Source organism: Melozone crissalis, unplaced genomic scaffold, assembly GCF_028551555.1.
Source record: "Melozone crissalis strain CALT ecotype California unplaced genomic scaffold, PUWL_Pcris_2 ptg000370l_1, whole genome shotgun sequence".
Lineage (NCBI taxonomy): Eukaryota > Metazoa > Chordata > Aves > Passeriformes > Passerellidae > Melozone > Melozone crissalis.
This window is the reverse complement of record NW_026536113.1, coordinates 216,008-241,485: the sequence shown is the minus strand read 5'-3', so window position 1 is coordinate 241,485 and position 25,478 is coordinate 216,008. Positions and strand designations below refer to the sequence as shown.

General features: G+C 37.2%; 1 protein-coding gene across 1 annotated transcript in view; it reads right to left on the bottom strand.

Annotated features, from left to right (window-relative positions):
* Positions 1-25,478, bottom strand: part of LOC128950029 (inositol polyphosphate 4-phosphatase type II-like) — a 118,098-nt gene that overhangs the window by 91,897 nt on the left and 723 nt on the right. Inside the window, exons 2-5 of the mRNA XM_054294906.1 lie at positions 12,606-12,680; positions 7,295-7,406; positions 5,611-5,683; positions 637-784 (exon numbers count right to left, since the gene is read on the bottom strand). Of these exons, the coding sequence (XP_054150881.1) occupies positions 637-784; positions 5,611-5,683; positions 7,295-7,406; positions 12,606-12,680 (408 nt within the window). The remainder of the gene's footprint in view (positions 1-636; positions 785-5,610; positions 5,684-7,294; positions 7,407-12,605; positions 12,681-25,478) is intronic.

The following is a 25,478-nucleotide window of genomic DNA, read 5'->3' as shown; positions in this document are numbered from 1 at the left end:
AAGGACAGGCTCCATTTTAATCACTGCAATGGCAAATTGGACATTCAAAGGCTTTTGGGACACCTGTGTTCTCTATTCTCCTTTTTCTCCAGGCCATACACATTGTTATGATTCTCAGATATCTCTCTGGGTTATGAGGCCAAACGTTAGGGTTTCAAACAAACATTACTTTGGAATCCTTTTCTTATGCCAACTAATTTAGATTAGCTAAAGGAATGTCCATTTTATCCTCATTGCTCCTTTATTCACTATAAACTTGTCATTTTTCATGGCATAATGTTTCTCTATGTTATTAACTCTACCCAGACACATAGCCAAACACAGCACAATGTTGCTCAGCCCCCTGTCATTTTCTGATCCTTTATAAAATGCTAATGTTCCAGAATATTTAAATTGTTAATCAAACGGTGGTGCTAACAGGTTTAAAGCCATGACTGCACTTTAGCACAGTTCATTGCTCAGAACTTATGAGGTCACTGGAGTCCTATTGAGCAATCAATTCTGTTCAGTTACAGCTGTAAATTCTTAGCAGCTATAAAAGTGCCCATTTCATACTACAAATAAATATATTTTAGCTCCTCGTCTGCATGATTCAAAGTCAGAAAAATATAATTTATATTGCTGCCTCTTCCTTACCTTCTCATGTCCTCCTTTATGTGCAGATTTATTAGTTCTTTAGGAACGTGGAAGGAGAGGGTGGTCTCAGCCATCTGCTCCCGGATCCGCATCCACTTGTTGTCAGAAGTAGGGAATCTATACAACTTACAAACAGGGTTTCTCAACACTGCAAAGAGCAAAAATAATATCATTGCTTTCATGTGCTTATATGAGTCCAAACATTTATGACAATAACCTGCATAATTATTATATTATTTCCCCCTAGCTTACAAAATTAATTTTAGTATCATTAAAATTCCACTAAAAACATTTAATATCTATTTCATTTTTATACCAGCATGTGGAGGGCAAAGTATTACTAGTACATCAATAAATCGCATTTTACCAGCAGAGTAGCTAACTTTTGAATTTAGGTCTTCAAAGTAGTGAGAATGTCAATCAGACTCTCTTTTCTTGCATTTCAGCTGGAGTTAGGAAAACCAGAGAGCACAAATGAACAATGAACTCAGTACAGCCACCACCACAGCTTGCCAGCACCACTCACAATTCCAATAAATTGCACAGGACTCAGGGTTCAGCTGCATCTTCCCCTGGACATGCACACACAAATCATTAATGCAAATTGGAGGTGTGCTTCTGCATTAAAGGAAACTTGAACATATTAGAGTTACCTGGAACTTTGATGGGGTCAAGACACTGCCACTACATAGAAATAAATATAACAGCCCTGTCGATATGTTACACACACAGTTTTCAGATCACTATTGCAATGTGACATAAGAACATCACTTGACTTGGAATGAGTGACAGCTACTAACAGTGACAGCTACTAACAGACATTTCACAGACACCATTAATGTTTATGTAGTCTGATTTATAGAGAATTAAAAATAAAAGGTACCCAAACTGCCTTGTCTATCTAAGCAATCAGGATTTTTAACAAATATCCTTTAGGAAAGGCCTAAAAGAAGACCAGAGATTTAAATACACTGATAATAAACCCACTGCTTGCAACCCGAAGAAAGGAGCAATGTTTAAGTGGTCGCACTGCTCTATATTCCCATCACTCCACTGAGATGTCTTTCATCAGCAATCTTGGATGAAAAACTGTTGTTGGATTATGCCCTTTTCTGATCCAGAGATGGAGCAACCGAGTCTTAAAAAACTTTTATTCTATTTTCAATCTCTTGGGAAGGGTGAGACAATACAGATGTTATAATTTACGCCTTTACAATCAGAAGCCAACTATTTCTTAATTACAGTACATTATAAGCACTTCTTGCCATTTTATTGTCATTTTATGAGCCTTTTTAGAGTAATTTTGCCTTTAGTTCTTAGTGATTTTACTTTCAAAAACTAAATTTTCACTCAGTATTGTGAAATAAGCGAAAGAGATGCTTAATTTCTCTGACATATTAAAAAGAGCAATTTTTCTTTACTATCAATACCCAAAATATCTCAATGTTCAAACCTCAGGAAACTAAGGGCTAATTCAAGGGCTAATTCAAGTCTGGCCTTAAACAGAAAACTGCCAAACCAGATGATAATTTTGAGTTGGTACTGTTTTTTCTGTTGTGCCCCCCGATCAGCATATTACCTGGACATTTTAAATGATGATGCCCCTGACACAAAAGATTCTTTATTTTACCTTTTTATATCTACTTCCTAAGGAGTTTATCAAGGGATTTTTTCCAAGAGCAGCCCTTAAATTCACACTCAGAATCGACTACACTGAAAAATGCACATTAATCTGTGAGAACCTAATGCAAATATGTATCTGAAAAATCTCTTTCCTCCCATCTCCCCAATGTTGCCACCATCACAAAGTAAAGCAAAGCCCAGAAAACCCATCACAACTGCACCAAGGGACAAAGAACACTAAAAATATGGATTCAAAGTTGTGACTTTTATTGTGGCTAGAATTATTAAACTCCTCTCCAGGTACTGGCTTCATCTTCAGGTCTTTGATTCAGGTCTGAATTTTCAGATGGGGATAATCTCAAGTGTGTTGTAAGTTTTTTAAATGGTCAAATCCATGGGTTTAAGAAGAAAATTTCATTTACAAAGTCAAAAAAAGCCTGGGCATTTTTCCCAAATAATCCCAATATGCAGTATTGCTAAAGCTTAAGATTTAAGGCCAATAAAAGCTGCATAAGTACTTGATGTTTTTTCCTTATAAACAGAACTACTGAAGGCATGCAACTCCATAAAAATCTCAGAAGTATCTTCCCCTCCAACTGCAACAATAATTAATTTCTACCTGTAACAAGTTGTCTAGAACCAAATTCTAGAGGGCATGTACAATAAGAAGGGTGAGACTAGAATTGGTTTTCATAAAAAGTAGTGATTAAAATGAGTGGAAGTTTCATAAAGATAATCCTTGCTGTACTCAGACAGTGATCATGAGAAGCATTGAAGAAAACCCAAAATCCACATGAACTGCAGTGGTTAAAAAAGAGAAAACTCTGTTTTAAAAGCTTTTCTCACAGCATCAAGCCTGAAAGCCAATGCCATATATTTACCCATGAATATTTTTGGACATTGTCATTTTTAATATGAAGAACCTCTGTGCTTTTTATTCCATGCAATATCCTTCACATTGCTTCCCCTGAGAGTACAATAAAAATAATAAAAGATTGAATACTCTGGTTTTATTTTCATTCCCTATTGAACACAGATCAAAGCATATCTTTGCCATATATTAATTTGCTAACAGTGTTCCTATTTATATCTTTCTTTGTAGCATAGGAATATGATGTGTATTACCTCAGGAATAATAATTAAAGCTTTCCTAATTTTGCTTAATTTCAATTACTTTTCTTATCTTTCTTTTTTAATTTAGAATGCAATTTGTTTACATGTAAACAACTGGCAAACTCTCCAGCATTATAAATAAGTAACTGAATTTTGAGACGTAAATTCAGTCTCTGGAGGTATAGAAGCAATAGTGATAAGGCTCTGAAACACACTGCTTATTCCCACTCGCTCAACAAGCATCTCATAACTCACTGGAGGGCTGAGAGTTCCCTATCCTAGGATTTAAATTTCACAAGAATGCCAGCATGCTTCTATGCCTACAAGCTTAAGGATTCACAGAGGCAGCTTTTTTTTTCAGTTTCATCATTTTGAAGGCCTGATAAACAACAAGAAAATACCAGAAAGCTTTACAGCAGCATACACGTGAACTAAATATGAATGTATATGGAAAACATACTGTTCTGGGGGCAGTTCTGTATGAGCACAGCATGTCAGCAGGAAAGTGGAGGTGATGCTGCACGAGAAGAGAAAGTCACAAATACAGGAAACAGACTGAAGACTAATTATTTATCTGAGAAAAACTTCCTGTGAGTGCAAACTCTTCCCAATAGCCTGCATGCTGTCATTTCTTGCATATGCACCTCTTTCCCCTCAATTCTTTAAAAAAAGCCTGACAACCCAAAAAATGACAAAAAAAAAAAAAAAAAAAAAAAGCTCTTCAAGGTGTGTTTGACTTTATAACTTTATAAACCCGAGTAGTGTTGGGTGGGCTTTGGTTTTATATTGTGTTTGTATATGACAATAACAAATGTGAAAACGCTGCCTAGATACACTGTAGAATCACATGGAAATATTCTTGACAAATTGATCGAGACTTCAATATTCCTAAAACTGACATCTACCTTGGAAGTTCCAACAAAACATATTCACAACCTACAGCATTTTCCTATACAAAAGAAGTCAACAAAAAACCCCAATCAGACCTATACAAGGGAGGCAACAAACAGAAAACAATCTGTTGTGAATCAGCATCGTTCTCTGGCAGAAATGTCATTTCTTCAAGTCTCACTAATCTGGATGACATACAGAATCACAACCAAAGAACTGCACTGGGCTAGATGAAATCCTTCACCTGGCCTCTGTATCTTGTGCCCAAGAAAAGCCATAAATACACACCTGGAGACACAGGATACCCTCCATGCCTCCAGCTATTTCCAGTTCAGGAATTTCTGGAGCCGGATGTAGCTCCGGCACATTCAGAAATTCTCAATTAACATCTTTCTCACTTTGAATTGATGAAAATAAATGGTATTTCTCTAGAACATATTTTTTCTGATTCTGATCTAATCTCAACAACTCACAGAAAAAAAATGCAATATTCACACACATATGGAAGAACTTAATTTTTGGCAGTTTTTAGGGCTTCCTTCAGACTGCAAAGCAGATTCAGAAAGTCTGCTCTATCAGAGAAATCAGATTAAAAAGTTTCAAGAAAGATTTTAAAAAGTTGTAAAAGTTTGGTAACATTCCTCCTCAACGGTATGTAGCAAACACAGAATTCTTGACAGTGCTGTGGTTTTAGATGACCCATATAACTTATTTGTGACATTGTTATTGCCGAGTAATGGAGATTCATAAACTCGGGCTAATAAAGGTTTTATGGCACAGCACATCAGCATGTAATACTCCTCAGATAATGAAAGAAAAACAGATCTAGTTTAACACCATGCACTCAAGCCCAAGCTGGCCTAGAATTGAGAATGCCTTGCCAACAGCTCCCTTCATTCTAGGACAGACAGTTTCCAGATCAATCTGAAACTGCCACTTCACCAGTTATGAATGAGAGAGATTGATTGTCCTGGGTATTCACTTACAAATAATGCAGAATTATTTTACAGAATGCCGTGCAATGACACAACAGAAACTAATGATGGTAATTCCATGCCCATGGAAGTCACTGACAGTGATTTTTAGTCACTGAAAATCACTGAACAGTAAAGATGCAGGAGATGGAGATTTCAGCACTGCTTCAGAAAGCGCAATTGACACACACTTATTCAAACTTCTCCGTGAAATGATAATGCCAAACATGTATAAAACACTAAAATATTGAACTTGAACATCTGTGCAGCATTTGAAGAGACATTGATGAGCTCTGCCACGAATCTGTGTGATTTCTACAGGACCAGAGGTGGAGTTGCAAGAGCTGTCTCTTACAGATATTGGAATTCTTACCTGCATTTAAGGAAGGCAGGTTGTCCTTCCCACTTATGCCCTTAGTGGCTGTACACTCACGAACCAATGCACACTGCAAAAAAATACAATACAGATGTGACACATTCAGGGGGTCTGAGATAAATCCATGGCAGTTTATAAAAGGTAGGCTGAAAACCATGAGTGATAATAATACAAACTTCCAAAGTCTTACTTAGAATTTACATTTTTCTTTATATTTCTGTTCCAAGATACTGAAACACAATCAGAATTATAGCCAAGAAAATGAAAAAAATATGATCAGCTGTTCCATAACAAAACAGAAATGTTTCCTACCAGTATTATGGCAGAAATGTTGAGAGATAGTAATAGTTTAGCTTAATACGTTTTACTATAAAAATAAGGCACTTTAGTTTAAAACCATTTTTGACAAGTTCCATACTTTCGAAGAGGTTTCTTTAGACAAAGCAGTTTTCACATGCACAGTGCAAGAAAACCCTTCATTAATTTTTAAACAAGGGAAAAGCAGGAAGCACAAAAAAGTCCTTAAAATGTGCTCAGATTTTGTGATTCACCAGTTCAAAACTTATTTATTTTTTATTAATTCAATGACTCACCATTCTCACAATTGCATCCTCACTATCAACATATAATCCAAGACTGTGTTGCCACTGATTTGTACAAACCAAGGACTCCTTTAAAGACCATACATTGGTCATGAGTCTGGTCTCTCTTTACAAGTATTAGAAACCCCTAGAAAGCTGCTATTAAAGCCTTCTGTGTCCCCCAGGCCCAACAGAGCTCAGTAACTACATCTCCAATAACTGCAAGGAGTCTCATTCCACATTCTGCAGTGGAAGAAAAGCCAAATAAAAGAGAAGGCTGAAAAAAACAGCTCATGTTGCCTATATTGTGCAAGTTTTACGGGTCAAAGTCAGGAAGATTTCACAGCATTTGTTGCTTTTTTGGAACTGGTCACACTCATCTAAGGCATTGAAGTTCTCTGAGATAAGCAGTGAAAAAAAAGTCTGAAATTTACCCTCAGACTGATTTTGCTATGCAGAAAAGATACTGAAAATAATGTCCTCTGCTCAAAAAATAGTTTTATATGTAACTTCCAAACAAAAAAATCCTGCATTCCCTGTAGCAATATTTCCTTTTATTCAGGAAGAACAGGATACACCACAGTGTTAAGCAGTGAACTGTTGTATTCGGGCTGCAAAAATTGTGTGCTCCCATTTAATGCAGATGAACCTGCCCCTTTGCAAGGGAATTTACCTCTTCTTTGCTTTGCCTGTCTGTCATTCTTCCAGCTTTTCAGTATTGTGGGCACAGATTGCACATAAAAATCAACATAAACAGGACTTCAAGGGCAGAAACCAGACCAGCTGTCCAAGGAAAAAAGAAGCTGTATTTATGGCATCTCTCTGGACAGTTTTTATCAGAAGTGATCAAATATATTCAGTTGAGATAAAAATAAGCTATTTTTTTCTTCAAGAAGGAGAGGGCCTAGGAAACTCAGGTTAGGATATTACTCTGTACATCTTCATGAATTTGGTTTTTTTGGATGAGGGAGATAAGTTTACACAGCACTTGCGCCACAAATTTTGTTTTAAGTTCTTAACCCAATTTGGTAATTAGTATTTTAGACATCTGGTACAACAGATCATTCTAATTAACTTTGTGCAATAAACTGAGTTTCTACCTTTTGATCCTGAGCATCTGCTGTGATGTGGTCTGTTTCCCCCTCATCCAGCTCTCCCATCTTCATAAGATTGACTTCAATGGTACCAACTGTCTTTCCACCATCAGATGTCCTGGGAAAAAAACCAACCCATGACACCGGGTCACTTGCAGCATCAAATCCTTTCAATTAGAATAACATCAGTAAATATTTAGTGCCCTCTCCATTCTGTAAAGTGCAGCCACCGCTACTGAGCTGGCTATTTACCATCACAAACCAAATGTTAACAACAATGAGGCAACTTCTTCAGGACAATGAAAGCTCTCATCACAACACTGAGGACAGGTAAGTGCTATGAATGGTGCATGAATCCATGAACACTGCCAGGTTCTCATTCTAGACCTTATCCTCTTTGTGGACCATTGGATAAAGGGCTGTAACACTGCACCAATATTCCACTTAGGATCTGCAATCCCAATGCAGAGTACATGGCTTTGTTTCCTAACAATCTGCAAAGAAAGGATAGAGTGTATTAACAGAATCCCTGCAAAACCAAAACAGTGAAGCTAATCTGAATATCACGTTTCCCTTTGTAATCCCTCCACAGAGAAATTATTCAGAATCCATCCCATTTCTTGAACTATATGGGAATGGTAGTATAGTTACAGGTGAATTCCTTCATTATCATCCCCATAAATAGTTTACTTTCAATTAATCAAAAACAAATAATTTAGATGTACATCACCGAGGGAAGAGCATTGCTGACTTCCTTTAGGAAGAAACAAGGATTTAAACTCCTGAAAGATACCAAATGCTTTTTCAGCTTTCACTGGCAGCACAGCACCAAGTTTATCTCCCTGACTTCTTCTGAACAGCTAGATTTTTTTTTTTTTAAAGGAAGGAAAGAAGAGTAACTGATAGTTTCATAATAATGAGGAAAGGGTAACAAAAGGCACCAAGCAAAAATAGGCAAAAAGGAAATGACGAGAATAAGTTCAGCACAATTACAAAAACACAGCGAGGAAGGAGAATCAAAACAAATACGTGTGGGGCAATACTGTGTCTTTTCTGAGCAGTGGAAATGAAGAGTGATGAATCAAGAAAAAAGAATACATAGAAAACTTCAATGTCATAAAATCATTAAACCACAGAATTATTGAATATGCTGAGTTGGAAGGGACCCATTAAACAAGTTCAGCTCGTACAGTAAAGTCTCAAAAAATAGTTACCCCCAAGCTTTCAAATTAAATAATTATCTTCCTTGAAAACCATTAGGCTTTACTATGCACTCAGTAGAATACACTCATCTTGCAACTACACAAATCTGGTCTTCTATAAAACCTTGCAAAATAAACATAATTCTTCATATTTTACATGTGTAAAACTTCATCTGCTCTAAGCCAAATTAATTACTGACAATAAAGAGACTATTAAAAATGAACCAGTTCCAGATATTTTTGCAATTGAAGAAGCCTGTATTAATTTAAGAAGTATCCAGAAGAAAAGCAGTAAGGGTTCAGTGTCCAAATTATGAGCAGAAATACATAATAATATTGAAAGGGCCTTCTGAATGAAGAACTTTCCCTGGAGTTGCTACAGCCGTGTGGCTTGACTGCTCCTTCTTGTGTCAAACCAGCACCCAAACTAGGCTCTGTCAACAAATGCACTGCAGCATCCCCAGCAGAAAGGGAATACAGCAGATGTCAGCAAATCACATATCTTTAGAAGCCAAAGTGTGTGGTTATGAGACTGACAATTTTTCAGGAGCTTAAGGTGTTCCGATCAAAGTGCCAAGCAAATGAACTGATCCAAACCAACAGGGCCTGTTGCTCCAGTAAAATGGAAATGCTAACTACACTTTCTCATCCTTGTCTCCTGTTCTTTAGAATCCTCAATATTTCCCTTGGTGCTATTATTAAAAGCTTGGCCTCAGTATGATAGCGAGCATTGCACTGTTTGCCTGCACAAGGAGCAATATGTATTTTGTATGGGTTTAAAAACAGTGATTGATATAATTCCATTTTTATATATTTTTTTATTATTATTTTCTTCTCAAAATCACTCCTGTTCTGGTCTAATACATATTTAATACTACAATCTGTTACAGGTGTTACCTGTAAGAGAAGGTAATGCAACACAATAAAACTAAACAGTGGGACTTGTTGCACTGTAGTTGCACTCCTTTCTCCAGTTCTTATCTTCCCACACAGAAATACGAAGACACATTTTAACGAAAAAGGCAACAACAACAAAATCAACAAATCCCAAACCCAAAGTTTCTTTTGAATACTACGGGCATACAAATCAACAAAGAGCTCTGTAAATGCCCAGGGTAAAACTGTCAGACTGATTTTAAAACACCAGCAGTGCTTGAGAGTCTTCAGCTACTTGAAAACACGCATTTCAAACTTTCCAGCAATACCATGAGATTAAAATTTCATTTGAAAGAAAATTTAAAAAGAGAAACAGAAGTGACGGAGTGGGAAAAAAAAAAAAGCTTAGTGATCATACCTTAGTAGGATAAAACCCTGCATAATTTTACTTTGCACTAACAGTATTGAGCACACACACACATTATGTATACACCTCATGTCCTTTGCTTGTAGAGATGTAAAAAGTCTCACACAGACACACTGTTCAACACAGCACCAGATAAGGAATCAATTGGTTTTAGGATACTTCACAATGCATTAGAATGAGATCAGCTTATTTGCTGTAGTTTAATAAAGCTGAGAAGGGCACTCTGCACTCACACGGTGCAGTGAAGACGGTCCCTGCACCAAATTGCTTTCAGTCATGAGTGAGGAGACACATCCCCACAAAACAAAGGACTGCACCTTGACAACCTGCTTAGGGCGAGTTGGGATGGGGAATCTGGCCAAGAGAATAAACTCAGCATCAACATAAGAAGCCCATACACGGGACAAAACCCACCTGGCTTATGGAGATGGAAAATTGCTGATATTTTTTGGCACCCTGGGACAAGGATCAGCACTCATCTGATACCTGTCAGCAGAGCACCTGCATTTGAAACAGATTTCTCTACTATCCCAGGTCCTTAAGGATCCCCAGGTCAGTATTAGTTCCCCCAAATGTGAGGGAAGGAGATAGCCAGTAACACCACGAGCAGCAGGAATCTGTGCCCACCTTACTCCTTCTGGCCATAAAATGCTGACCAAGGCATCCAGGGAGAAAAAAGGTAACAAGCTAGTGATGGAAAAGTAAGTGAACAAGATGGACTGAGAACAGCAGGCATTTGCCTCCAATCTTCTAAAAAAAAAAAAAAATAAAAAAAATCAGCTTTTATTGCTAAATTAGCAACCAGTATACCTAGCTCTTATTTAGAAAGGAAAAAAAAAAGTGTGATTTTATTTTTTTCATCAGACACACTGTATCATACACTCAATATTAAGAAACATTCTCCTACTGAAAAATACTTCTGTTGCATTCAACAGCCCATTTTTTGCCATTCATCATCACAACTGTATGAGAAAGCTGGAAGCAAGTGACATTGCGTTATCACTGCAAAATGAAACATGCAAGTCTATAGAAAACCTCTCTCTTCTTATAAATTCCATATTGAAAACTGCAATCCCAAATCTCTAATAACTAAATTCCTCTCCCAACACCTGTTGTGTACACTGAAGTAATTCTGCAAATCAATCTTTTTGTGTTTTGATGATTACTGCATAGATCTACCAGAAACACTCAGCCACCAGTTTAGGACACCTTTATGGAGAAGAAAGGACAATCAAAATAAAAACTTCTTTTGCAGAGGTTTTGTAACTTGTGTCCCTAATCACTATTAGGGCACAATGGTAGAAAAAAAGGGAAGTAGAGCACTGTGTGTCAGCAGTAAGAATTTGTAGACACAAGCCAGCTCTCCACAAAATAACAGAAAAACACAAGAATGCTCCTTTGAAAACACTTTTATATTGTTCCATTGTACCTCAGAAAGATAAAGGAAAAACATAACTAAAAAAAAGGAAAAGAAAAAGAAAACTCAGTTAAAAATTAAGCAGATTCTATAATTACACCAATCTTTAGAGGGCACACCACAGAGCTATTTCTGGGTCCTTAAATCTCTACTTTAAATCTAACAAAGGAGTATCTCAATCACAGGCATGCCCTGATAAACTCCTATCCAAAGAATATCAACAAGAATTAAATAGAATTTATTGCTCTGACAAGTCCCTTGATATATCCTCTATCCTCCTGAGAGGTACTAATATTGCAGGGTAATTAGAGGAAAGCAAGCTTAAATAAGTAGACTGCTCTGGTTAAATTGCCATCAAAGAAATGTGGATCATTTCTACTGACATTCTGCTGCCCAATAGTCATAACCAGAAAACAAACCCACTTTTGAAAGGTTAGGATGTTTTTCTTAAAAAATATCCAACTGACTAAACCCTACCATTTAATGTGTCTGCAAATTAAATTTCATTGGTACATTTGTATTTTAGTGTTAGCTGAACAAAGAGGGCAACCAAGACTAAAAATATTAATGAAAACCAATTTTTTCATCTATTTCTTATGAGTTTTCCATCTTAACTTTTTGCTTACAAATTGGATGGCTGAGATACAAAATATTTACTCTGAAACCGAAGCTTTCCGTTCTGTCAATTACTGTGCCACCTGTTGGAGACAATCTTCCAGATCAAATTTTCAATATGTCAGTTAGGGAAACCAAATTTATCCCAAAGAGCTGAAGACAACTTGAATTCCTGTAAGAACAGATTCTTACGATCACTAAGCTGGAGTTCATCAACCTAGGTCTGTACCCTGTCACTTATTAGAGTTCTGTATCACACCCCCTGCAGTCTCAGTGTAGCTGCATACAACGAGTTCAGGAGACCACAAGCATTTTCATGTGGGAGACACCTTCAATAATTAGGACCACCTTCTTTAAACGTGCCTAAAAAAACCTGTACACTGCTAATTCTTTAAACCACACACACCAAACAAAACTGACAATTTTATGCTCCTTTCTAAAGGAAACTTTGAATGAATATTCCCTATGCCAAGTTCTCTACAATTCTTCCATAGGTTATCATGGTATAAAATGACCTTTTCTAATCTGGCACATGGGAAGCTCACTTGCTACCTCTTGGGAGAAGAGACCAACCTGCATTTCTCAACATGGCCTTTCAGTTAACTGTGGAGGGTGACAGGGTCTGGCTGAGCCTCCTTTTCTGCAGGATGAACATGCCAGCTCCCTCAGCCATTCCTTGTTCGACTCGTGCTGCAGACCCTTCCCTATCTCTGCTGCCATTCTTTGGATGAGAAATGCCAAAGGTTAGTACTTAGAAAAACCCTGATTTACAACACTTACCTGAGGGTGAGGGTCAACTGCTGCTCCTTTGACTTTACCAGATCACCCACTCTAAAAGTTGCACAGCCCAGGAAGCTTCGCTACAAATCAAAGCAGAAAGAAAAGATAACATATTCATTCATTTTTGTTATTTCTTTTGCTCACACACTTGAAAATCTTCCTTTGCTACAAAGAAAAATATTGCATTTCAATATAACAGTTTGATACTTAATCCTCTAGAATTTTTTTTGTGCAGCATGATTATCAGTAAACTGTTAAAAACTTTGGTTTTATGGGCAGGAACCTTTCTCATTTCCATTAAGAACAGTCTAACAACCTGACAAAATAACAGGTTGTAAGATGTACAGCCACAGGAAGATTTTCATTCAGTACCAGTATTTGCATTTTGCATCTGTTCCTTCCTATTTTTCTAATTTCTGGATTACAAGAAGTGCTAAGTTTTCAGTGTTATACCAAAGTTGTTCTTGTTATGGTTTTTCCTCAAGCCATTGGCACTACCATCCACGTATTCAAAATATGAATGTATGTGCTAGGAAGGCATTCTTAAATTGAGTTCAGCACAAGTTTATTAATAGAAATGTTTTATTTCTCTAGTTCTTGGCAATGTTTTAAGTAGTGTTTTCCTCTATTTCCATTGTAAGGTGAACTTATTTACTGCATTAAAATTGCAGAGAAATGTGGTAATGTAACTAGAATGCCTAAAGTTAAATTAGGCTACACCACTGTATCTTTTTCTTCTATAAAAATCACTCTTCACGCATAACAAAGTACAAAGAGGAAAAAGGGTTAAATCTTCTCTTGCACTTGGGCTATTTTTTAACCTCTGCTCATATCCTGCTGAGATCCCATTTTGTCAATTTGGCCAGCAGTAGTATTCTTGCCTTGGGAACAATGGGCAAGAAACTAACAGCCATCTTCTACCAATTTATCTTTCAAATGTACAACACAACATCACTTGCTCTAAATAAATTGTAAGAAGATCATGACATTATGTTTAATTTTTAGCAAAAAAAAATAAGAAGGGCACAAAGTTTGGTTTTTCTTACATAACACTAAGTTTACTGTTGGAATGGCAAATTAGAATTCCAGGCTAAATTATATACATTCTTGGCTATACAAATGAAAGAAGAATCAAGTTGCTCTGAGTGAACAGAGGCTGCCTACAGAGAGCAATGTTCTCTTCAAGGAAAACAGAAAAGAATTTGTCACTGCTGAGAAGAGTTACTTCTCTGGTAAAAAAAAAAACAAACCTTCAGCCTGCTTTCTTTCAGGAAAGCCAGCAGGATGTTGTGTGCTTGAATGCAAACAATAAAGCTTTACACTAAGATAAGTTTTCTTCCATACACAACGTACAGTTCAAACACCAACTCTGAAATTGGGCAAGCACCCACAGTGCAGTTAGTAAACTGCAAACTGCATGTCTGCAGTTCAATAAACTGAGTCATGAGGTAAGGCTTGTTCCCATAAATGGCACAGCCTTAGATTTCCTAAGCAGCATGTAAGCAGCAATGGAACAAGGACACAAGTGTCTAGGGCAGGCTGGAAAAACATTGAATTTGGGAAGCGATGAACAGGAAGAAAGGAAGAAAAATAACACAGCCACACAAGCAAAGAGCACAGTTAGTTTTCAATGCCAAAATTAAAGGCACTTCTACAAAAAAAGACATCCAGGTGCAACACATGGTGATGCACAGCCTTGCTGGAGTGAACACACAGGTGGTTCTGTCTTCCTTTGGATGAGTCAGTGTGAGAGTGTTTCCACACTAAAACTCTGTGGTCACACACACTTAGCCCAGATTATTCATCTTCTTCCAAGAGCATATCCTTCTCCATGCTGCAAGAACGCATTCCACAGCACTGTCTCTCCACAGCAGCCTTTATTCTGGCATTTCATGACATTTGAGTGTTTGTATTTGAAACCTGACCGCTTGGAAAGGGGAAGAGGGCTATTTGGAATGAAACTGATATAAGGTTTGGTCACCTGGGGCTTCTTTCTGCAGCAAAATAGAACCATAAATATATTTAAGAATCCTAAGTCAGAATCCTCAAGTGACCAGGGCCAAGAGACAACTACACTGCTCTCTCATAAAGCCAAAGAGCTTTGGTCATTGTACCCACTAAACATGTCTGAGCATCAGATCTACTTCTTCTGTGTCATAAAATTAAAGGTGAATTATTTTATCGGCTTAAAATGTTCTACTTAGTTCTCTGTTTCATATTCATATGCTTATTTAGAAAAAAAGAAATTCTTTGCTTGACAGCACAGAGCTATGTGCAAAATCAAATAAAATTTCAAATGATCCCATGACCCAAATTAAGAGAGTTATGCTAATGTTCAAGGGGTCTAATATCAAACTGGAGAATACTTTTTCTATACTGATTCAGATACCAATAGTCCACCCTGGGGCCTGAACTGGCAGTCTACAAACCAATTTAACTTTGCCCACATGACTTGGAAAGGCTTGAAAAGTAGGCTTTAGAACAAAATTTGTTCTGTAATCCTAATCGCAGAGTAATGCTCCTTCGGAATTTTGCTAGTGTTCCAGACACAAATCTAAAGACACTCGCCTTGAGTAGTTTGATGAATAATCTCAACTAGCCAAAGAGAAAAGTCTCTATAATAGCTATATGGAAAGCTAAAACACACTGATTATTTCACTAAGATTGAACTTGCTGCCAAGCTACAGGTTTTTCAAACACTAGCTGAAGTCTTGAAAACCATGCCAAGGAAGCCCTTGTAAGGCAGAAAAGTCAAACCCTTAGGCTAAAAAATTGAAGCCTCCAGGCATTTTCCATATTTGCAGACAGATCTGACACCTGCACCAGGTGAGCTTTGTTCTTCTACTCAGCTCGAGCAGGACCAACCTTTCCCACTCCCACCAGGGGCCCATATTATCCATGAGGTTTTAGCCCTCTCAGAAAATGACTTCCCATCCAGACTGCTTGCTTGATATTAGCAAGGACTTTACAGGGTTATGCTGGTCTCAGGATAGCTTCAGTTGAAAGAGGTTTTCAAAAAGATGTGAATGGGATGACATCAATCCATGAGACTGCCACTCCTGCCTTGATTATTTTATTCATTCCACCAAAAACTTTCGCTATTAAAAAAGCTTTTCAGCTCCTGTTGAGCACTGAGTGTTAGTGCCTTCCAATGAGATGGAAAAAAAAAAAATCAATTACTGAAAATGATTTCTTACCCCAACATCTGCTCTTGGTTCCTTGTGGTCAGGTAGGACACTGGTGTGGACCTGAGAGAAGGGAGGGGAAAAAAAGGCAAGAAATAATCAAACTCCTTCTGTAAATCTCTCTGCAAAAGACTCATTTTTTTTCCCATGCCCTCAAAAGTGACCCTCAATTCTTCTATTCTAGCTGCAACTTAGTGCACAAAAAGAAACACTCCTTTAATGTAAAGATAATTTAATTGTCTGTTTTATTCTAAATACATGTTGTTATAAAGCACCAATATAAAGGCTACCACAAAGACTTGACAAAGCAGAACCACAGCTTTTCTCAGCCAGCTCTTATCCCTTGATTTCCTACAGTGAGAACTTTGATTTTTCCACAAAAGCCTGGAGATAGTAAAAAAAATGCTATAATTAATTTATTAAGGGACAGCATACTTTAGAAATCTGTGGGAGTCCTCATATGGATGCAATTTTACATTTCGATTTTCCACACTAATACATTAGCAACTCCAAAGCATTTGGAAATCTACAGAAAGCTAGTATAAAATGTTCAATCATGATATTTTTATCTAAAATTAACCTTTAAATGCTTCACGCCCTGAATGAAAATGAAATTACTGGCATTTTCTTGTTGGTGATACCCATCTTTCCCTTTTGAAGCTGAGGAAATAACTTAGAGCAATCTGTTTCTTAAAAGAAAGATGGAGTATCAACACCAAACCAAAAATGCTGTGTCATTTTAAGATGCTAAAAAGCTGCTCTATGTGCCAGCCTCAAAGAAGTGACATCTGGCCCAACAACTGAGGTATTTATATTTTCTAATTATTATTATGGCTATTTATTCAAGAGAAATAAACTAATAATGTAAGAATTAACACTCCTTTTCATAATTTACTTACGTATTTGTAACCCAACAGCAGTTCATATTTTTAACAGTGTATGCGTTTTTATATGAGACTACGTTGTATTTCACAGCAAGAGAAAGCTAATGTTTCTTTTACACATACTGAAATCAAGGAAATTCAACATTAATTTAGAATCAAAGAATATTAATTCCTTCTTTTGCTGGATAAAATATCAATTCAGGAGAACATATTTCAGCTTTTCTGACCCAACACAGGAGCAGAAAGGGATGTCAACACCTGACTAACCTAGAGTCTTCCATATAATAAAAGCATATTCCTGAATTTCAAATGGACTTAAAATACAGAAAAAACTTCTGCTGCATTTTGCAATACTTTTTGGTTCAGCTATGTTTATTTGTTTTCATTGGGTTTTAACCCCTTTAAATTAGACTGTACATTAGACCGTACCTCTCTTCTTCCCAAAGTATATTTTGTTTGAAATTAAATCTAGTGCCTTGATCCAAGTGTGTGCAAATATCTGCAATTTCGGAAGCAGTTTTACTATTTGACATTTATCAAAAGAGAAGCCACATATGTGTATGTAAATACATACATGGGTGGTACAGGCTGAACACTATCAGGCTGTCTGTTGGTTGAGTTCCCGAACAAACTCTCTGAATGCTGCAATTACTGGGGTATCATTATGGGGTGTTCACACAGGCCTCATTATAAACATCAGGTCAGCTCATAAAAACTTATAAAACATAAGAAACGAGTCAGTTTTAGTCCCAGTCCACAAAATGGAAGAGAAAAAATGGGAGATAAATACAGAGGATTTGACAGGTCAAATATCCTCCCAGCGCATTTCTTGATTAAACAAACTGCCACACTTTTTAAAACCACGTCATAAATCAACTTTTCCCCTCTGGCCCCATCCAGAACAACTATAAAATCTAAAAGCAAACAGAAAGTCAGATTTTATTCCCAAACCTCCACTACTCTGTTAGAATTTCAGTTTTCCCATTACTCTCTCTAGGTTTTCCTGTGCAAAATGCAAACCTCTGAGTGGGGAGGTCATTCACAACCGGGGTAAGCCCATGCCTGCAGGGAATAGCACCACTACTGCTTTACCTTTGTGACACAAAGAGATCACAAAGGCACACAAGAAACACAGCTTGTGACCTGGACTAAATGCAGCAAAGGTTTTGGCATCCATTCCTGTAATTTTGTGTGTAGAACAACACAGTTACCTTTTTACACCACAGTGGAGGCCTGTGAACCCACTGGGAAAAGGGCAGTGTGATGAAGGTTCGTGCAAGTGAAAGATGCACAAGAGTAGAGTTAGTTTTCAATGCCAAACACATCAGAGTCCAGGAGTTATGACTCCCTGGAATTTCCCAGTCAAACAAATTGCAGCTTCGTGTGTTTGTGCTGGGTGAGCCTAAAATGCCAAAACTGTTATGGGGTTCTGCCACAAAACCAATCAGTTTTTCCTACAGTCCATATAAAACAAAAGAGAAAATCTTTTCAAAATGGACATGCACGTGGTATTGCGGGATTCTACAGTTCCAATGGAAAACCTGATAGGCAGCGAAACTAATAAATGTTAAAACTTCATTAAAGATGAAAACTAATAAAGGGAATATAAGATTTATCAAATTACTGCAACATTGCATAATACATTGCATAATAACTGCATGATTTTTATTATATATTAAGTAGTTTAAACTTACAAAATATTTATATATATATATATATATATATATATATATATATATATGTGCCTGTGTGTGTATATATATATATATATATATATTTCCTACTACAGATAGTAGGGAAAATATGTATGCCCCTATCACTTGCTGTATAGCAACTGATATGGCACGAGAGAAGAATCACGAGATCCCCCAAGCAAAGACTGAGTTTAACATAAATCTAAATAATTTTAATATGTTTTTAGTGTATGCAACGAAAAAAATGGAAGGAAGGAAGAGTTTATTTACCTTCTTAACACAGCACATAGCGTGAGACTGGATTCAATTTTTTTAACCAATTTGAAACAGCATTTTTTCTGCAGAGAAAGCTTTGTCACGTAAGGTTATGCCACAGATAAAAAGTGACAAAGAAAAACGTGTATAACTGTGACAGGGACACTCAGGCATCCCAGTGCCCCACAGTGATGAGTGCTGACTGGCACAGACCCACTGGGGTTTTTTTAAGCAGTTGAATTTTTGCAATCCATGACCACTGGTAGCAAGCTAATGAGCCACAGGCTTTTTCTGCCATTTTTCAGGCTTTTTTGAACAAAGCCCAATGATGAAAAGTAGCCTTCTAAAGTCTTAATAGGTACTGAATATTCTAAGCATTTGGTCAGTTATAATTTTAATGAAATAGAGCAGAAAATCACATTTAAGTCTGTAGCTGTTACAATCAGCCAGTTAGCCTTGCCTCCTCCCCATAATAATTCCCAGGAATGAACCTGTTGAAGTCTGTTTTATGCTGGGAACAATCTGCAAAATTTGAAGAGTAAAAATACCCTTCAAAGTGCTTGTGGTGCCTCCTCTTTCCAGCTTTCTTCCACTGTGAAATAAAATTCACAAAAAGCAAATTCTGGCTTCTGTCAGCAAGCTACAGCTGGAGCATTCCTAAGCTCTTCTGGCTCTTCATTTACATGGAGCAGGCAATGGGGACCTGTGTTCCCAGATCCAAACACCTCAGCCCAGTCACTGCAATGGCACTATTCAAAAATCCCCGAGACAGACTCCACAGTCCAAACAAGGCAGCAGCTAATGGCAGCCAAAGAAATCCAGATGTTCTGACAAATTATATCCCAAAAAATACTCACTCTAGTGCGATGAAGGAAATAGGAAACTTGAGAGGATGCAAGCCCAAGCTGGTAAAAAGCTCCTACAGTTGTCTGATGAACACTCAGGTCAGCTCCACCTCGCTTCAGTGTATGGCAGACAACATGAATTAAAGCAAGTATTACTGGAGTGATCAGATGAGCTCAATGGCATAACAAAATTTCCAGAACATGATCTTCTGCCTAAAAACTTCAGCAAAATTTAAAATTTGACTGTGAATATCTGACAAAATAAACTGAAATCCTATATTTTGATTTACTGAATAAACAGCCTTTTTTGAATATGCTAAAGTCCACGTTTCATAATTTGCATCTATTACCATAGAAGCTGCAGTAAGAAATCTTAGTATAGATTAAGCATGATGCCATTTCCACTGACGAACCAGTTACAAGAAACAAGATTGATTTTATTCATTTTTTAGAGGTATATCCAAGTGTTCCAGTTCCTTACCAGATTGCAACATCTACTCAAGTGACAAAAGATTATTCACATATTAAACACAGAAAAAAAGTCTTGCTGCCTTAAACAAGTCCAGACCCTTCAAGACTCCACACAAAATACCCCTGTCTTCTGACTCATGGCAGAAGCTGAAATGAAGAACTCAGAATTTAACTTGCTGGAGCAGTCCATGAACCTCCAAAGTTCCCTTGAGGAGCTTGTATTATCCCTCTGCCAAGAAGACCTAAGTGCATTTCCAGCTGGGGGCCTTGAGTTCAATATTTTGAAAGAGTTATTTTCATGTGAGGTACCAAACTAACCAAATATAGAAGCAAACAGTGGTTTTAAGATCACCCCCAAAAAACAGTGAAGATTTTATCCCCCACTCCATGTTTTATGGTAACTTTTTAACATAAATTTTTAGATTCTAAAGTGAACACTTTCTAACTACACATTGAAATTATTTTAATTTCCTATTTCCTCTGCCTCTCTTCTGACTGGAAGGTCATTCAAAACACAGGATTGCAATGATAGCTCAGAGTCCTTTCCTAATCTACAGCCCATCATTATTCATGGCAAGTTTATACTCCTTTGCTCTTCTGCCAACATGGTGTCTTAGATAAGTAATTCTTTTCTGTTCCTCATACTGGTCTCCTGATGAATCAATGAGAAAGGAATCATATGCCCTCTTGTACTTCATTTTGTTAGGATAATAAGCCAATCTTTTCCAGTACACTGTCATACCATAAGCTCTGCATTCCCCAAATCACATCATCTGCTCCAGTCCTATGTCACACTTTGAACAACTAATTTACCTTTTTTTTTCCTTCACACCATTTGTTTCTGATGTATTAAGTCTTTGTTCACCCAAAAAACTTCATGTTATTAGAAAAGCACAGAGGCATGTACTGAGAGTCTACTTTATTTCATCCTGTTTGCATTGTTCCAGCTGGCAAACGCTTTTTTTTTAGGAGAACTAAGGGAAATTTCTGCACACACCAAACTTTTCTCTAACACATAGAAGCTGAAGGACTCTCGCACAAACATCCACAAAAGCAAAGAAAATTATATTTGCCAAGAAGGATTTTTCTTTTCTTCTCCTGACAGTTTGTGATAATGTTTAAAAAACAGCTGAGGCTGAGGTCTGGTGCTAGCATTACCTAATGGATAGGATTTCACTTCTCCTTTACAGAATTAGGGGTAAAATTGCTCATCAGATTTACTGTGGCAGAAGGTGTATTTTAGACAGATGAGAGGGAGTAGGAAAATATTCGGGGCTTCCTACAAGCTCTGGTTTTTTTTGCCTTCATAGACAGGATCTATTTATTCACAAAAGTCTGTTCTAGCAAGATTATAGCTGCACTTCCATAGTGAATGTCCCTTCCAGCCTGTGGAACTGCAGCATGAGAATTCATGAGAATTACTGCTCTGTCCAGGGCTCCCACATGCTCCGTCCACATTTCTAACAATCCGCGCTTGAGGGGAGCAAGGAATTTTCTCTAAAGAGCCTCCAGAAGATCCTGGGAAAATAAATGTTGCCAGCTATCCAAATATAAACACTCCCAACTACCCAAATATAAACATTTCTAAAGCTATCTAAAAAGAAAAAATGTACATTTTTTTTTTTTCATTTGAGAAAGCATTTTTTCTTGGGTTAAAACAGTTAAACCTGCATAGCAAGAATTAAATTCTTAAGTACACAAACACTAAAACCCATAACCTCCTGATCAGCTATCTTTAAATAGTTTTTGCTAGTGCTCTGCCCTTTGCTCCCTGTCTTCTGAGATGAGAAACTGAAAGGAGTTTTATTTATTTATTTATCAAATAAATTCACTGCTGGCTTTGGAAGAAGTTTCCAGACAAATGTGTCATCTGTCCCACAATCTAAATTAGTTTCTGTTTTAAAGGAAGGAGGAGGTATCACTGGGAACAAGTATCTCTGTGGGACTATTTCACTATGCAGCAACCCAAAAGAAACTTTGTGCCTACAAGCGAAGGTAAAAAGCAGTTTTCACACAGCACCTTCTCTCTCCTGTACCAGACACAGGTTTGTGTGAAGAGAAGTTCATTTTCCCATCAGTGATACTGTATTCATGGCTACATCCCCATTAAACACACGTGATTTTGCTCTCCAAACCATTTCACAGGAAGAGCAGCTTTCCTCACCAGAGTGTGCGTCATTGTGCCTGACTGCCACACAAAGATAAACCCTTTCCCTCCTCTACAGCGTCAATTCTACTTTTTTTAAAGCACAACTGCAATCTGCAAGACATGGTAATCCTCTTCTGCAAGCATGATCAAGCTCTTGCAGAGATGTTACTTAAAACCAGGTAAGAAATGAGCTCCCTACTTTCAGACTGATAAGCAGGCTCAGGAAAGTTCATAGTCACAGCTGCCTGAGATAAGTAATTAAACTCTGATTCTTACGAAGCACAAGGTGTGAATAAAGACATTAGGTGTATGTTTTTAAGCAATCATTTTGCCTCTTTCAGAATTAATGCAGAAAGATGCTAAGGCTCAGAGAGCCAAATATATTTCAATATTTTCACTGCTTAGAAAAAACAAAATAAGAGTTTTTTCAGAACCTGAAAAGTGGCCTTTTTTTGGGGAACTGTTTCAGTGATGCTTTTTCTGCAAATAAAAGGATCTATTAGGAACAATATTGTTGGCAAAGCTGCTTAGGTCTGAAATTTGACCACCACACTTCTATTTCTAGAAATTACTTACAGATTCTTTCTTCCTTTTTATATTGCATCTTCTTATTTGGAAATTCAGCATGACATTGTTTTCTGGGAAAGATAGGATCTGTTATCAGACAAGCTGATGTAAGATGGAAACAGGCACTTTTTTCTTGGCCCAAGGTTCCTTCAGGAACTAAAGAAAGCTCGTGCTTCTGAAAATTTCTGTGTTTTCTCCATCATACCGCAAGAATAGGGGTTGAAAAAAGCACGTGCACATTTCCACAGCAAGGATTTTATGTAATCTAAATTAGATGACAGAGTTGATTTCTCTCTAAATAAAGTGAAAGGAACAGATACATTTTGCCGTAGACAAATCTAAATTTACATAACTTGAAATGGGTCACTACAGATAATGCAACATCTTGAGGAGGGACTTCTGAAAAACAGTGAGAGATTCTATCCGTTTAATAAACCACATAGTCTGTGCTTCCAAAAATGTGTTGGTGGCCTCATGTATCATAAGGCCACAGGCCACAAGTTGTAGGTATCATAATTCAGCCAAGTACAGAGCAGCTTCACTCCTTCCACATGGAGCAGAACCTCCTTCCCTGACAAAGGGAGTCATTATTTGTAAAAGAAAACCATTTTAACACATGATGGATGATATGAACAGTAACTTTACATGTGAAAATATGGTAACCTCCTCAGCCTGAGGACAGCTGGTGATATAGCATCCCCAATAGCACAGCATCCCATGTGCTGGCAGGATAATGGTAGTTCTGGAAAATTAATGTTTAAAGGCTTCCCCTTCCACAACTCAACTAAAAGGGAAAAAGATATATGCAAGAAGGAAGAGCTTATATGTGAAATAATGTTGTATTCACAGAACATCGCACAACTCATGCCATAAATTCTCCGTAAATTATTGCAGACCCACATTGCATCCAATATAACTATTATGGTGGAATCATAGAATCATCAGTGTTGGAAAAGCCCTCCAAAAGGAGTCCTCCAACTCAACCATCTTACAGATGGGTCCTTCTGACAAAAATCAAAAGCAAGACAAAACTCCATTAGATAAAAATGCATTCATTTTTATCTAATTAATTCCAGGAAACATTTCAAGATATTAACTAAGCTAGCATGAATGCCAAGGGTCACGTGCCCAGTTTTCTAATAAAACCCATTCAATTTCCAATGTTAAAAAAGCCATATCCAGCAGCTGAATTGTCCAAGTTAATTCAGAATCAAACCCCAAAAATACAACCCCAAAAACACAACCCAAAACACCTCCTACACACAGATTTATGACTTTTATTTGTCATACCACAAATAAAGAGTCCAAGTCCTCATCCACAACAGCAACAGCCACACTGAAAAATGACAAACAAAACATGAGGATGTAATGAGGTCAATGAACACTGGAGATGAGTAGAGAGTCTAACCTTAAAGGGAGACAGACAGTGTCTGTTTCACACACATCATTTGAAACACCCCATATAAAAGTTTATCACATCTTTCTGAAGACAGAAAAATCCCATTCTCACATATATGCCCCAACTTAGTCATTATTTTGTACAGTACCAGTATCATCAGAATTATTTTGAAATTAATCCTGAGTCTTCTCTCCATCTTTAAAACTTCCATAAAGTTGGCCAAAATTAATTTTGTCACTTCTAGCTTATTTCACAAAGGAAAGAATAAAAAGGCTCAAAATGCTTTTCAATATTTTGGCTAGCAAATCAAAAAAATATTTTTAAAATCTAAGAAGCTAATAATTTAACTTTAAAAAGAACCAAACACCAGCAAAATCACAATAAGTATTTCCATACACATCTCCTAGAATTCGCTACAATTTCCTCTATTTGCACATAAATATTAGCACCATTAAAAACCATCTTTATTCAGATGTACAAGAACGAAAATGGGCAGTTAAACCAAAGTATACCAATTGTTTATTTATGCACCTTCAATAGACATGGCCTAAACGAGAATAATTTCTTTTTGTTGCAGTCTGTGATTTCATTAAGTCACTCTGCTCAGCTTTAAGCACTAAAGATCTTGAAATAATACCTAATTTAATACTGCTGCAAGAACCTTAACTCCAAAGCTATCAGCACAGACCTCATCAGAGAGCCATTAATAAAATGCTCTTTATTGAAGTCTATCTTTTGGTTTTGAAAAGATCAGAGTGGAATAAAACCCACATTAATGATCTTCAGTAATCATTCCCTGCAAAAACTAAAACATGCTTGGACTTGAAAGCACACATTTAAAAATAATAGCTGAGCATTCTTTTAAAAGGAAGGCCCAGCACTGATCTAAATTTCATGTGAGGCTTCAGCTCAAGATTATGTTAGGATTAACAAAGTGTGCATGACAGGTGTGATTTAAAGACTGCAGCTTAAAATTCTCCTCCTTCCACACAAATCTCATGGCACAGAAAGGCAGTGATTTCTGTACCACTCTCTACCACAAACCTTTGAGCAATCCACAATTGCAAATACCTTGAGAGGGACAGTTTCAGGGCATGTGAAGGTCCTCAAAAACGCCAAGAATTCTCAAGGTTGGTCTGAGTTAACAATACTTCCCTTTTCCCTTGTGCATGTAAGAATAAACCAAGAGCCCTTGAATGAAGCCCATGAAGAACGTTTTGCAAACACAAGAGTGACAGACTTGCAGACCTCTGCAGGAAGGTTGATTGTGTGAAATAGCAAGCTCAAAAGCTAGACATTTATGGAAGCCGTTTTCTGGTCAATATTCATCTCATAAAAGCCATCCATGTCTATGTAAAACTAAATGCCTTTGTCCTGCAGAATGGAGGACCTAAGATGCTGGAGCCAGGACATCAATTCTCTGC